Below are 13,259 nucleotides of genomic sequence, written 5' to 3'. Positions count from 1 at the left end.
TGCTTTCTAAAAAAAAAAAAAAAAAAAAAAAAAGCCAACAAAAGAAGGAAGGGTGATAGATTCGGTTAAATCCTCGTGCGAGAAATGGGGAGTGGACAAGTGAAGTGCAGGATGAGAAACTGAACAATATCCAAGGCAACTCTGTTTTATATATAAAATTAAGAAGCCTTTATTTTGGCATTGCTGCAAAGATAAAAGACTGGACCTACACCTTTCAGCTTATAGCCTTCATCAGGGTAAAAGTCCAACCTGCAGGAAGGGTTGGACGTTTCTCATGTCTCTGGGCTTTATTGCCAGGCCAGAGGTGCATTTTTATCTCGACAAAATCCCGGCGAGGTGAATTTCCCAGAACATGGGACCGATAGACGCGATAGCCTAGAATACGCTGGCCAACTTCCTGTTGATGCCGAACATTTCTGCCTGTCATTTGAGTGCCACCTCGCGTAGCCCAGTTTGCCTTTATCATCCCTTACCTTCCTTTACTGACTCTACGGTGCTCTCATACTTTGCACAATAGAGAAGTGCATTCCACGCATGCTTCTGTGATGTTTTTACAGTAGTCAGAAGGGACGACTTCCTCCCCCTGCTGCTGCTGCGAGGCTGCCGAGCCATCCTGTGCGGCAGAGCGTCTATTCCTCATTGCGGCATTGCTTTTTGGGCCGCGTGGACAACTTGAACGTAACGTAAAGATGGGCCAGTTACACTCGGCGCCTCTCCTGTCAGTGTGTTGGTGCTGGGTTGTGTTGCGTCTTAATGCCTCCACAGCAGACAGCTGCTGTCTGTGTTGGTCATAGACACTGACTGACTGCCCTGCTGTTTTGAATATGATCTTCACACACACACACACACACACACACACACACTCCTAAATTCTCCATTTCCCATGCTGCTAATGTTTGATTCCAACATCAGACTTGTTTTTTTTTTGTTTTTTTTCAATTTCGCGTCTTGATGCTGTCACTTCCATAGAAAAGTGCAGACTCCAGTCATTGCACAGTGCACTTTTTAAGGTGTGTCAAAATGTCATTTGCATAAGAAGAGAAGAAAAAAAAGAACCACCACACACTCCACTCCAAATGCAATTATTCATTTTGACAGCATTGTCTCGGCCTTTGTCATGTCACACGGTGAGGTGGCAGCACGGGTGGTAGATATAGATGGGGAGCAGGTACACACCTGGTAGTCGTCTGCCACTAATCACATGCAAGCAGAAGGAAAAAAGTGAGGGAGGAGAAAAATAAAAAAAGAGTTTACATATATACATTGTTTTCAAATGCAAAAAGAAAATACTTTTGAATTGCAGCAAAAGGTGAGAAATAAGTCAGGAGAATATATAAATGTTTACAATTCTGGAAACTTTAAAATGTCATTTGCAACCATTACTATTCTGGTTCTCCAACATGGCCAAATGATAATTTGACAAGTAACACAAAGTTCTGTGTATGTGGCGCAGGGTGTCCTCGACCCTCTGTCCCATGACTGCAGCCCAGCCACCAAGTAAACACTTTAATTTTGAGTTATTACTTTTACTTATGTAATTATCTGACGCCAATCGGTCGAGTTTCAAAATTTGCTCCCTTATTGAATATTAGTTTCCACTGTAATCTGCTACAGAGGACACAGACTCTCACATCAGAGCTAAGGAGATGAAGAAGAAGACAAATAGAATAAAAAATGTTTTGTGCGTCCAAGTGCGACTTCATGAAGCACCTTCCTAACAAACAAGTTAAAAAAATAAAAAAATAAAAAAAATAACATGAAGCAGGCTTGGGCAAAAAAAAAGAGTCTTAACTAGCTTCTTTTTTTCCTTCTTCCCCCCCCCCCCTTTTTTTTTTTTTTTTTTTAAAGAAAAAAAAACCCTCTGCTGTTGCTTGGAGTCATGTTTGTTGGCCAACCGGCTGCACCTGGTTGTCAGTGGCTCGCTACTGCAAGCAGCTATTACAGTCAACGACACAAAATTGACATTCGTCTCTGTTTTCGACACTAAAGTGTGGGGAGGGGGGGGCTCTGAAAATAAAGCCTGCACTCAGAGGTTGCCTGACTGCAAGCGTTTGGTCCTTAAGGCACCCGGCGTTGTTCTGTCGGCGTGTCAAAATAACTTGCGACAGCCTCGTTGCTCAATTTTCGTCTGAGATGCATTTCCCTTTTGCCCCCCCCCCCCCCCCCCCCCCCCCGCGCGCCGAGACCTTTGCACAGCTGCGCGACGATATTCCGGCTACTTGTGACTCTCCGATCGGCGTCCAGCCCCCGCGACGTTGACCCTTGCCGACTGTGCTGCTGCGCGGCCCTGCTTTGCCGGCTGCCCGGCCGGCTAGCTGCGCTTTATCGCAGCCAGCAGGAAACAGGAAGGGAGCAGCCAGCTGCAAGGTCAGAGGTCAGTCTATAGCATGAGAGGCAAGGTTGACAAAACTCTATTGTTTTGGGCGGGGGGGGAGGGGAGGAGAAGTGGAAAAAAAAGTTTAGATTGTTGCTGAGGTCGCGCTTATTGCTGAGTGCGAGGCGGAAGGAGAAAAGGCCGCAGACATATGACTCTGCGTTGTCTGTGTTTGCACAGCAGTTACGAGGGCAGCGACTCCGGCTGATGCCCCGTAGACACACAGCACAGAAGTGGTATTGTAGGACTGAGAGAGATGCAGAAAATGTGGCGTTAAAATAAAATCCTGGCCCTGCTCGTAGACAATATTTGTAGAGCCCCCTTAAAGAAAAAAAAAAAAAACGCCAGAAGGTCATTGGACAAGGGCGCCGCCCACCACTTTAAATGACGTCCATATGATTCTTAGTCTGCTTGGCGGAGGCGCTCGGTCTCTCGTGCTCCCAGTCGCCGTGTGCGACGATGCGCAACACACCTCACCACCTCATTGCACACCATCCGGTCTGCTGGTCTGGCTTTAACCGGTTGAACAGACTCGATTAGAGTTCCTTCAACAGAGATCTGAGCTATTATAGAGTGGAAAATGTCAGAAAAGCCCCCCCGCCCCCTCCTGCGCACTGGGGTTGAAAGATTGCACATGTTTCATCATAAGAGCGTTTGCCCGAAAAGTAATCAGCAGGTGTTCAGTAGCCGGTCCTTCCCTTTTGAATGCTTGTTTTAAATATTTGAACTGGCGTCCATACTGGGCTTTACTGCGCTGGGCTTGAGCCTTGTTTTCAGTCATTGTTTTGATGTTAATCATGTGTTAACTTCATAATAATCAAACTTCTAAATCTAATTTGTGCTCATTCCGAGTGCAGCCCATTAAAACGGAGTCGACTTTATGGGAGTCACGTTGCAGCTTGTTTGGTTAACGAGCATGTGATTGGCCAACATAGTCAGCCAGGACCTGGGATCGCCAGTTTAAGAGTAAAATCTGTTATTGGTAGCTTTTTTTTTTTTTCTCTTTCTTTTTTTTTTTTTACAGGATGATAATTTGCTTTAGAAAACACAGGTTGTCTGGAGAGAGACACGCTCGACCAGTGCAGGGAGGAGAACTTTAATGCAGCAACTCGGCATGCAATTTAATTTCCGAACAGCGCTAATGTCATATGCATTGCTAGAAAGAAAGAAAGAAAGAAAGAGAAAGAATTGCGAAATGCATTCCACCCGCCCATTTGTTGAGTTCACTTCCCCCGGAGGACCTGCAAGTCAAGCTGCTGCTGTTTGCTCAGCTTGTTTCTAGGTGCTCGGCTTGTTTACAGTCGAGGTTCTCATTCAGTGTTCAGTGTCCCGCGAGAGCTGAATTATCAGTGCAACGTTTATCTTCCCAACCCAGGGAACGGCGTCAGGTGAGGTAGACAGACGCAAACAAACGGTAACGGCTGCTGCCGTTGCGGAAATGAACAATTCTGATGTCCGATCAAGACAAGAATAATGGGAAAACATTAGTTAAAAAATAATGTTGTGGGTTTTAAAATCAATTATAAACGGTGACATTGTTGGTAATGATTTGGACAAATGCAACCCTGTCGCTTGAGGTGTCAAAGTGATGCCCAGTCGGCCGCCGGGTCGGGCTCGCTCTATCGCTGGAACACTCAAACAAAGTCCCATTCAGTGCAAATGTCGTGCCAGAGACAGCTGTGGCACCATGTCAGCACGATGCCGGTCAGACCAGCGCTGGCTCTCATTCACTCCCCTCTCTGCCACGATGACAAACATATTAACCAGTGTCGGCCGACACAAGTGTAAAATCATTGTCTGGAACCAAAGAGCACGTTTATTGATTATAGAATATAGAGTGGCGTAAAGGTCGGCTTCAAAAGATGTTTTGTTTTTGCTGTGACGGTCCGACCTTGCAGAATCTTCCTCCTCTGGGTTCGGCTGTAACCTTCAGGCTTGGCCACCACCAATTATCTGCTTTCCATCCAACACTGTCCTCCGCATCCTCTTCTCTCACACCAACTCGCTTCGTGTTCTCTTTCACTCCGTCAGAGGCTGTTTGGCCGAGTAGCGCCTCGATAGTCAGGCACGCTCCCTCCCGTATTTTTATGAATGTCCCTCGTTGGCCTTCATTCATGTGCAGGAAATTCTCAGCACTCATCAGAAATTATTTTATGAATCTGAAGGTGGTCATTTGGAATGTGGAATTTTAAAATTGCGTTTGTGAGCGTTTCAAATGCAGAGTTGAGTGGAGCGCACAAGAGTGAAAACTAAACTAAATGTTGGAATGTAAACACCATTTAATAAAAAAATGCATGTATGTCTAAATGAGAGCGATAAGAGGTATTTGATATCAGCTGCTGTTGGTGTTGTCGAGCCGAGGCCGACTCTCTGAAACTGACCGACAGATAGGTGGATATATCCAGCTTTATTTGTCCCCACCCAACAACACGTAAATCACCCCCCCCCCCCCCCCAAGTGTCTTTCTGAAAATGTGCAAAAAATTAAACGAGTCCAAATTTATTTCAAAAGACAAAGTTGTTCCTTAAGCAATGCAGAATATATTCCCCCTCTTTGGATTAAAGATGTAGCCCAAAATCCCACACATTTCACATGTTTTATTGAGCAGCAACACAAGCAGTTCCGCTTGGCAGGAGTCCATTGTTGGGTTTACATTGAAGAGGGTTTTCAGTATTCAGTATCTTTATTTATTTAAATGTTTCTTTGTTTGCTTTTTATTCTGTGCAGAACCAGCAAAGGCATCGTAGAGACACATCACATTTACGCGATCGTGACAGAACTGTGTGCAAGTGCCTTGTACAACACATAATTGCGGGGGAGGGATCACCAGCAGTGTCACAATACAATATTGTATTGATTTGTTTGGTATAACTACACCGTGCTTGGTGATATCACGAAGCCTTTGACGATACAAATTTGATTCAACCCAGGAGGCTGCAATCGATGCGATGCAATATCAAGTGCCCTCCTAACACCATCGTGTGCGTTCATGTCAACTCACAACAAACGATCTAAGCATGATTTCACCGTTTTATCCGCGTCCTATTCCAGGCAACAGGCATGTAAAGGAGAAACTGTATTATTCCCAATTGAATTAAAATAAAATTACGAACAAAAATTTGTGTTCAAAAACTTAGCGTTCGCTATAGCCTCACATTTTGTCATGATGTCTCATGAAGGTTCTCAGTCATCAGGTCATCTCATTGAAGAAGGGTTCAATTGGGGCAAAAAGTCCATTTGCCCCAATTTAACCCTGCTACATGCATCATGTCATATCGATCATTTTGCACCAACGCGATCGGATCCTTGATGAATGAATCGATATACTGTGTCAATCCATCGTCGCAGCCCTAACATAGAACACAGCTCACCAAGAAAGACCCCAAATGAATCACCAGACTCGTGCAATAGTAAATGATTGGAGAGATGCTTCCAGGATGATAGGAAGTCGTGCAGCTGTAAGGCCACGGGGGGGGGGGGGGGGGGGGGTGAAAGTGGGGCTTAGTCGCCGGCTCCCACTTGACGTCTGCTTCTCCCCGAGACGATGCAGGAAGCGGTCGGCCCCTGGCTGACGAGGGGCGCCGAGAGGAGTCGAAGCGCCCGCTGGCTACTTCCGGGGCGCCCAGACGTCCGGGGCGCCTCGCCTTCCGAGTCTGCCAGCCGCAGATTTAGAGCGGCGCCGCTCGACAGGCTGGGACGTCGGAGCTGCAAGAGTGTTTTCGCTCTTTAAGGATCGCTTACCGGCGAGAGGCCGTAAACGCGGTGCTTTACGGCGGCTCGCCGGGCGTTGCAGTCCGGCCTCCCTCCGCGGGAATCATTCAAGCGCCGGCCTCCGCTGGCAGCTTTTCAACGTACACTAATCGCATTCATCCATCTTCCCCGACTGTCCTCCCTCTTCATTCACTCTTTCCATTCTCCTCCCCCCTGCTGCCCCTCCCTCTCTTTCTCTCTCTCTCTGTCTCACAGGGTGTGTAGTGTAGTGTGGGGCAGCTGCAGTGGAGCCACACTTTAATTGCTGTTTCTCTTCTGCATGTCAATTCCCTGTTGCTGCATGGCAAAAAAACAAAAAAAAAACAACACAATCTCCTTCTGTGCTGAACTGCAGGCTGATGTTGTGCTTCCAAGGCAAACTTACCTTCTCATCGGAGGTGTTTTATAGCATATAATGTTGCTGTGCCGGGCACTGTCCCTGTTCAGTTGAGGAAGGTTTTCAGTGGGTAACGGAAGCAAATGGAAGCCAAATCTTCCAAGAGCTGCAAGCGGCCGTCAATGATCCAACCAACCTCAGCACCGTTGACTTGCTGAGGGAATGTTTTGGGAAGGAAGGGAACGCCTTCACGTTGATACAAGACAACAATAAATTTTCATTTCATTTTGCTGTACTTTGGTGTTGCCATCAAGCTTGTCATGCATCAGTTTGACTGGTTGGAGACCAAATTGCAAAATGTTGAAATTGTTTTGCTTTTGTTTGACTTTCTCTCTTCTTCATTTCAATTAAAACTCAAGTTTTCTATCATTAAACTATCAAGCCGAGATCTTTGACTGCATCGTCAAACTCAACGAATGAATTATGACGCGACCTCAAATGGAACTTGTGCAGGGTTACATTTGTCCCTTTGTGTCTCTCTGCCCCTGCAGACGGAACCTCACCAAACTGTCTCTGATCTTCAGCCACATGCTGGCGGAGCTCAAGGCCATCTTTCCCAACGGTCTGTTTCAAGGCGACAACTTCCGCATCACCAAGGCTGACGCTGCAGAGTTTTGGAGGCATGCTTTTGGAGACAAGTGAGCTCTCACACTCGTTGCTTTCTGTAAATCCATAAAGTCTGTCTATGTCTGTGTCTAATCGGAACAGTGTCCTCGCTTAAGTTATTGCCAAGAATTTAAAAGCCACCCAGCAACCCAGTAATCCACCATCTAACTCTCACTGACGGGACTAAAATGTTTTGTTTTGTTTTTAAATTCAGTTTTAAAAATGAATGTATTCATTTTGCCGGTGTGTTACAGGACCATTGTGCCTTGGAAGGTGTTTCGTCAGTCACTCCATGAGTTCCATGCAATAAGCTCGGGGCTGGAAGCCATGGCCCTCAAGTCCACCATTGACCTCACCTGCAACGACTACATCTCAGTCTTTGAGTTTGACATCTTCACCAGGCTGTTCCAGGTAGTTTTACACACACACACACACACACACACACACACACACACACACACACACACACACACACGTAGCATTATAAAGTTCAGATCGAATCTTTTTGCAATTTCATTTGAAACACACTTGGAGAAAAAAAGGGTAAAGAAAATAACATTAATGTGAAGGTTTACCTTAACGGCAAATTTATGGAATGCTTTGTTTGACACGCGTCATTCATTTCACTGAAACAGGATCATCACAGTTCTGTGGACAATCAAGTCCCTCTCGCCGTCTTTGCCTGGGTTAGCTTGGCTACTGTTTTAGCGGGCTACGCTGTCATTAGCAGTGTCCCTTCACCACTGTTTGTTAGATGACAGAGGGTCAGGAAGCAGGAGGGGGCCTCCAGAACTGAAGGTGTAGACATGAACTGGAGATTCATATACACATTGTTGGTGACTAGTAAACACAAGCAGGACAGTCTTACACACACACACACGCACTCGTTATGGCGCTCGGTTCTGTGCAAAGATTTGTTCTGTTAATTACCGGAATTTTCATACAGATAACGGGCATTTCCTGCATCACTCCCACATATAGAAGCACACACCCTCCTCAAACTGTGCTTTAATTCAGAAAAGGAAGTGAGCCCTTGGCCATTTTGAGGTCTGGCCGTGATGTGCAGCGTCCAATCTGTGATAACTGTCAATCTCTTTCTGAATGCTTCGTATCTTCAGACCCTGGTCTTGTGGTTTCTCAGTACCTCTTTTATTTAGGTTTTCACTTGATGGTCCTCGCGCCACTCATCATTATTCACTATATGGTGACAGTCCACAAGTGATCAAGGCACTTTGTAATTAAAAACATTGCGTCCAGCACGGCCGGCTGACTTTATAATGCACACGCCCACACACACGCTCCGCCTTGGTCAGATGATGTGTATATGCTAAAGGTCAATGGCAATGGAAAAAAGAATCAAAGACCGCAAGAGAAAAATGCTTTGTCAAGTGAACACAGTGGGAAAGGCCGAATCTAGACGGCTTAGAAGAAAAAAAAGAGCCAAGGGTTCGATCTTGACCACGGCTTTATCAGTTAACTCTAAATATTATATGCGGTAGTTGAACTTCCTTCCTCATGTGCAGCACGTTTGTGAAACCGTCTATATTAAGACAATTCACTTAGAATAGGGGAAAATAGAAGTTTCCTTGTCCAGTACAGCAAGAGACGGTTAGTGTTCAGAGCAGCAGCTTTACCACTCCGACATGACAACAACACACCAGTAAATAATTGTGAATAAACATCAACACCAAATACTGTTCAGTGTGAAATTCCTTCACGTTTGTGTCGTTTATTATATTCTGAGGACTCTCACACATTTTATTTTTTTTACCTTTGCTCATTCTGTCGTTGTTCTGTCCATTACCACAAAGCAGATGAGTCACACTCTCTTTTGTGTGTGTGTGTGTGTGTGTGTGTGTGTGTGTGTGTGTGTGTGTGTGTGTGTGTGTGTGTGTGTGTGTGTGTGTGTGTGTGTGTGTGTGTGTGTGTGTGTGTGTGTGTGTGTGTGTGCAGCCATGGTCGTCCCTGCTGCGGAACTGGAACAGCTTGGCAGTGACTCACCCGGGCTACATGGCCTTCCTCACATACGACGAGGTCAAAGCGCGGCTGCAGAAGTTCATCCACAAGCCCGGCAGGTGAGGCGCGCATGCATGTGTGTGATGTACAAGCAAGCATCTAAAGCAGGGATCACCAACCTTTTTAAGCTACTTGATGGCTGCTGACTAATACGAAGGGCAATCGGCTCAGTTCAGTCTCACGTCCTAAAGGGCAAATTGGGTCGCAGCTCATTGGACCCCACAAAATAAAACATAAAAAACATACAATGACACATCATAAATACTTGTCGTATAGGTAGCAATATAGACATACATAGCGTGATCTGTATGAAGAGAATATGATAAATATAAATAGCATCTACCATAATGATTAAAACTCCTCATTAAAACTGCTACGATATTTCCATTTTATTTTTAAGATATTGTCGTTTTCCAATCCATAGAAATGCTTACAGCTGTTGCAACAAAAGAGTTGCAACAGAGTAAAATGAAATTTTTAGAACAGGCCTGCGGGCAGGGGGGCTACCTGCAGGCACCTGATCTGAACCGCACAGACAGACCAGAAACCTTTGGCTTTTTTTTTTCCCGCATCAACCGAGACCCACGACAGACGAGGCTCGGCCACGCTCACATCGCACGCTGGCGTGTGTGTGTGTGTGTGTGTGTGTGTGTGTGTGTGTGTGTGTGTGTGTGTGTGTGTGTGTGTGTGTGTGTGTGTGTGTGTGTGTGTGTGTGTGTGTGTGTGTGTGTGTGTGACGACGGGAGACAAAGAGAGCAGGACGGCACTGGCACCTAACATCAATGCCTTGATTGTACGCTGGGGGCTGACGTCACGCGGCTCCAGCAAAGCCACATCCACATCCCGGCTGCCCGCTGATCAATGCCAAGCTATAAATTATAACCGGCTGTCGGCAGTTGAGATTATTGGGTTGAACGGTTGCTCCGCTTTTAAACCGAGGAGAAAGAAGCCTCTTTTTTTTTTTCCCCCTCCACATTTGTGCAGTGTTTACAAATCCACTCCTCAGATGTGAGCGACTTGCGAGGTCTTCCCAGTATTCCAGCCCTCGGAACGCTGCTGCTCGGCTTGAAAAATAAATTCTCGATAAGTTTTCTAGTTTCCTTTCATCAGTCTTCCGCGCTCTCTCCCCCGAAATTGCTGACGAGCAACACCTGTGCTTCCGTGGAAGGTCTGCGTCTTTGCAGCGTTATTAATAACCGCGAGGCGACTGCTGTCTTGACAGCGGTAGCTCTCTTTAACGTTATCACAACCGGACCGCATGTCTGTGGATTTGCACATTTACATCAACGTGCGTCAAGTGCATCGCACTGAGAAAATAGTTTCTCTTTCGCCTCCACCCACAGAAAACTGCCTTTGTACATTAAAAACCCAGTTAGAGGTTTGTGTTATGTGCACTATGTTTGCTTTTTGGTATTGTGGGGAAAAAAATTTCCATTGTGGTTGTTGGCTTTGTCTTACTCAGTAACAACGGTTATTCAGTTCAAGTCACTAATTAAAGCAGTTAACCCATTTAAAATAATAAAATGAACTGTTGCGTTTTCAATCGCTCGTATTAAACGTTCACACTCACACAATGAGCAGGTCCGTGGACCGCCGTCTGTCAGTGCTAGTTTTTCATTGGTCGATGGTTTTCGTGCTGACTTCACAGTCGGGCAGGATGAAAGAAAGCTGTGCCTTCAAGTGGGTTTGCAGAAAAGAGGGATTATCGCTGGCATTGGTGACAACATGCTTTGGAACCATGACATGCCACTAAATGATCCACTCTGGGCCTTTGGATTGTGCTCACTTAAGCTTAATTGAGTTAAAAGTTTGTGCGTTCAAAGCCTTGACTTGAGATTGTAGCTGCGCTTCTCCTGCCAGTAGTTCAGTTTCAATGTGCTTCGCTCACCCTGGAAACTCATCCTCGACCTTATTCTACATTATCACATGTGCAACGGCAGGATGTTCATAAACCACGTTTGCATAACTTCAAAGGACTTTCTGTGCTGTAGTCTATTTTCTCCTCTCCTTCTCTTCTTTTTTTTTTTTTTTTTTTTTTTAGTATGACTCGGGGTGACATAACTCCAACGCATCTCAGCTCTCGTGTTTTCCCCCCTCCCTCCCTCAGTTACATCTTCCGGCTGAGCTGTACGCGTCTGGGCCAGTGGGCCATCGGCTATGTGACGGCGGATGGAAACATACTGCAGACCATACCCCACAATAAACCCCTGTTCCAGGCCCTGATCGACGGCTTCAGGGAAGGATTGTAAGTCCGCTGGCATTTTCATTGGGCCTTCGTATCGCCTTTCATCTGGAGCGCCGCTCTGTCATTCCAACTTCATTTGCTGCACTTTAATGAAATGAATCCCGCTATCATGCAATCGGCTCTTCACGGCATTTTTTTCTGCTCTTTTTTTTTTTCTCTCTCCCCCTCCTCTTCCCCTCATCCCTCAAAGCATCTTTGTGTTAACCCATGATTAAATATGCCTCTCAGCTCCCAAACCCATCCAGTCGTATCGTATTGCCTGTTCCCATCATTCCAGTGATATCATAACCAGAATAGAACTGACGGTTTCTAAAGTTGGCTTCCCCTCGGTTGGTTTCACAGACTGGCAGAAATCCTCATCTCGCCGCGCCAATGTTGATTCTCTTGTTTAATGAAAGCAAAGCTCCGTCTGTCTCAACCTGTAATCAAATCCAGACTTTGTTGGGTTTTTTTTTTTTTTGTCTGGGAAAATCTGTGAATGCCAAGTGTCACCTGCACACAAAAGACCAATTCAGCCAATTATCGCATCCGACCCTTTTTGTTAAACACCCTCACTCGCAGTTTGTACATCGACACGACGTTGTTGCGGCACGGTTCCAGATGAAATGAACGAGCAGATGTTCTCTGACTGTCGTGCCACCAACTGATGATTAGGCTCACTTTGAAATGCATGTTTGAGAACACACGCACGCTGTTGCAGGAGTTGTCTGTGTCCTCCCTGACTTGACGTCGCTCTGTCTGCAGTTATTTATTCCCTGATGGCCGAACCCAAAACCCAGACCTGACTGGACTGTGCGAGCCGTCGCCTCAGGACCACATCAAAGTGACGCAGGTCAGGAGCGTGCGTCTGCATCGGCCCGTTTCTTGGCATCTTTTTTTTTTTTTTTTTTTTTTCTAAAATAAATATTCCCGGCTTAGCAAATTTATGAGACCACAACCCCAGTGTGAGGTTTATGCCACAGCTGCCCTAAATTAACAGCACTGGTAATTACCAAAAAAAATGTTTTATGTTTGAGCAGCTTGGAGAAGCTCTTTAACTGAGATGGTGTTTTTAACGCTAAAATTTAATTACCATTATGATCCATGAATTTTCAATTTCTTGATTAGGATGTGAAATAATGGCTGTTTACTTCCATTCTGGAACATGAAAAAATATTTCTTGTGATTAATTATGCTGCTCGGTTAGTTTATGATTTTCTTCAGAGAAGCCCTCAGACTAAAAACGCAGCTCACATTTAGGTGTAAAATTATCAGTTAAACAGTTTTTTATATCAAATTTTTTTTATGAAGGTCCAGATACAGTCATGAGATTGGGAAACAAGGGAATTTTGAAGTAGTTTTTGAAAAGATTCTAAGCTGTTCCATGTTGCAACTGTTGCATAAGCATTCTTATGCACTGTACATACTGTATATCTTCATATATATATTCCTTTATTTGCTTTCAACAGATTAGAAAGTATCACTAACAACCTTAGCAGACAGGAGAAATGCATTAATGCAGTCAGTGTATTAAAATAGAAGAGATGAAAATGTAATGAAGCTTTACACAGAATCTAAATTGTAGCAAAATTACAACCCAACCTAACCTGAAGTGCCAAACAATATTCTTTTTTCGATTTGCAAATTAAAAGCTGGCAAAAACCCTTCTTGCACTTCTCCATTTATCCGTTTATAAAAGTGCCCCGAGCGGACGTGGCTTTGAGCTCCCGGCGACTGAAGTGGGATAACTGGCCGAGCGCTAGCTGAGCCGCTGAAGGACGCGGCATCATATATCTGCAGGGACGCTGGAGCCGGAAACGTTGTTGTCTTTTTGTAAAAGTGTGTAAGAGCGGCTTTGTCGGAGCGCAGCTCTGACCTTTCAACCGCACCCG

The 13,259-nt window shown here is 45.3% G+C and overlaps 1 protein-coding gene across 1 annotated transcript in view; it reads left to right on the top strand.

Annotated features, from left to right (window-relative positions):
• Positions 1-13,259, top strand: part of cbl (Cbl proto-oncogene, E3 ubiquitin protein ligase) — a 35,277-nt gene that overhangs the window by 11,761 nt on the left and 10,257 nt on the right. Inside the window, exons 3-7 of the mRNA XM_076036022.1 lie at positions 7,013-7,159; positions 7,382-7,538; positions 9,081-9,202; positions 11,251-11,388; positions 12,133-12,220. Coding sequence (XP_075892137.1) covers positions 7,013-7,159; positions 7,382-7,538; positions 9,081-9,202; positions 11,251-11,388; positions 12,133-12,220 — 652 coding nt within the window. The remainder of the gene's footprint in view (positions 1-7,012; positions 7,160-7,381; positions 7,539-9,080; positions 9,203-11,250; positions 11,389-12,132; positions 12,221-13,259) is intronic.

Source organism: Nelusetta ayraudi, unplaced genomic scaffold (genome assembly GCF_046127955.1).
Source record: "Nelusetta ayraudi isolate G7.1 ecotype Tasmania unplaced genomic scaffold, CSIRO-AGI_Nayr_v1 ptg000048l, whole genome shotgun sequence".
In the NCBI taxonomy this organism is placed as follows: Eukaryota; Metazoa; Chordata; class Actinopteri; order Tetraodontiformes; family Monacanthidae; genus Nelusetta; species Nelusetta ayraudi.
The sequence above is the reverse complement of the archived record's forward strand: the minus strand, read 5'-3'. Positions and strand labels throughout refer to the sequence as shown.